Raw genomic sequence first — 1,684 nt, 5'->3', positions numbered from 1 at the left:
ACTATTTTTTAAACAAGTCGTAGTTTTGATCTGCCTTATGCAGAATCTTTTGAAGTCCTGCTAGGTTTCAAGTTATTAGCAGTTGTTGTGGCAAGAAGGTTGCTTTTTGAGTTGTTATCATCCCTATGCTTGCAGGCTTGCTTTGGATCTTCGACTGAACTGCACCAGCCAGGCAAGAAGTATGTTGGTCACCTGTGTCCAGAATAGGCACTGAGTTTTTTTCACTTTTTTTGCAGGTGGTGTAGGGATGATGTGCTCACTGAGCGAACAAGGCAAGCAACTGGCAATCCAAGTGTCCAACATCCTGGGTATGGACGTGTGTGGCATTGACCTACTGATGAAGGACGACGGTTCATTCTACGTCTGTGAGGCCAATGCAAATGTAGGTTTCATTGCCTTTGACAAGGCTTGCAATCTAGATGTAGCTGGTATCATAGCGGACTATGCCACTTCTCTCCTAACCCCCGGTCGCTTGACGCGGCGCATGTCCTTACTCTCTGTGGTGTCCACGGCAAGCGAGACTAGCGAGCCTGAGCTGGGCCCTCCAGCTAGTGCCGTTGTCGACAATATGAGTGCTAGCTCCAGCTCTGTCGACAGCGACCCTGAGACCACGGAGAGAGAGTTGCTCACCAAGCTCCCGGGGGCTCTATTCAACATGAACCAGCTATTAGCCAATGAGATCAAACTTCTTGTGGAGTGATGCCACATGTAAATAGATGACCAACAGAACTCTCTTGTAAAATTTTCTTTGAAACCAACTTGCAGTGCTGTTTATTAGAGAAACTCAGAGAAATGAGGAAAGGAGAATCAGTCAAGAGAGCAAGATTAAAAGGCATGTGTTCTGTGACAGCTGCCTCTATTTTTTTGCAGAACGTAATACTGTGATAATTCTTCAGCACTATTGTTGTAATGAAGATGTTTAATTTACAGCCTAAATGGGAGTTTTATTTAGATGCTGCTTTAGTTCTGCAACATATTGCAGTGCATGGGTGTTTGCAGGAAAGCATTGAAATATGTTTAACTGGAAGATTTTCAGAAAGTTCTGGCAGCTCTCTAGAAACCTTTGTGAATTAATGCAGCAGTTAACTATCTTGTGCTCTCTAAGGCTTGATCCTGTAAATTGCTGACTGCCTTTAATTGTCAGTGAGAGTTGAAGGTGTTAAAAGGCCAGGTATATAAAACTCCTGGATGCCTACTATTCCCACTCTTGTGGTAAATTCAGCATAGTTTTGAAATCATCTCTTTCAGACCTTACAGGGTGTGGCCCTTCAAATGTTGAGACAGAGAGTGTCAGTTGCCCTAATGTGAGCTTCTGTACAAGTCTCAAATTGGTGCCATCTTGATATTAACAGGCAGATTTGTGTCTGTTTTTCTTTGAGACATTTGAAAGAGGATTTCTAGTACCTCAGATTTTTTCACTTCAAATCCTGAGTTTGGGAGGTATGCAGGGGAATGGGTCATGTTATACTGTGGTAGAAGTGGCACATTTTAACTATTTTTTGCATGGTTGGAGGAGTTAAACAGCACTGTAATGTTTGGTGTATAAAATAATGTTTAATCCAATGTGAAAAAAAATTACACTAGTTTAAAAAAAAAATGTGCATTGGCTTGTATTTGTTAGTGTTTTAGTCATTTTGAGAGAGATCTGCAATGTTAATGTTCCTTTTTTTTTTTTTTTTAATAC

The 1,684-nt window shown here is 41.3% G+C and overlaps 1 protein-coding gene across 1 annotated transcript; it reads left to right on the top strand.

Annotated features, from left to right (window-relative positions):
* Window positions 1-212: 212 nt before the first annotated feature.
* On the top strand, window positions 213-1,676 carry LOC104916483 (beta-citrylglutamate synthase B). The gene has a single exon (XM_010727528.3). The coding sequence runs from the start codon at window positions 248-250 to the stop codon at window positions 698-700; it is 453 nt and encodes a 150-aa protein (XP_010725830.1). The 5' UTR covers window positions 213-247; the 3' UTR covers window positions 701-1,676.
* Window positions 1,677-1,684: the final 8 nt, after the last annotated feature.

The sequence above is a fragment of the Meleagris gallopavo genome, unplaced genomic scaffold (assembly GCF_000146605.3).
Source record: "Meleagris gallopavo isolate NT-WF06-2002-E0010 breed Aviagen turkey brand Nicholas breeding stock unplaced genomic scaffold, Turkey_5.1 ChrUn_random_7180001902424, whole genome shotgun sequence".
Lineage (NCBI taxonomy): Eukaryota > Metazoa > Chordata > Aves > Galliformes > Phasianidae > Meleagris > Meleagris gallopavo.
The sequence above is the reverse complement of the archived record's forward strand: the minus strand, read 5'-3'. Positions and strand labels throughout refer to the sequence as shown.

Coding starts and splice junctions, on each gene's coding strand:
- LOC104916483 (XM_010727528.3), top strand. CDS start 248: ATGATGTGCTCACTGAGCGAACAAGGCAAGCAACTGGCAATCCAAGTG.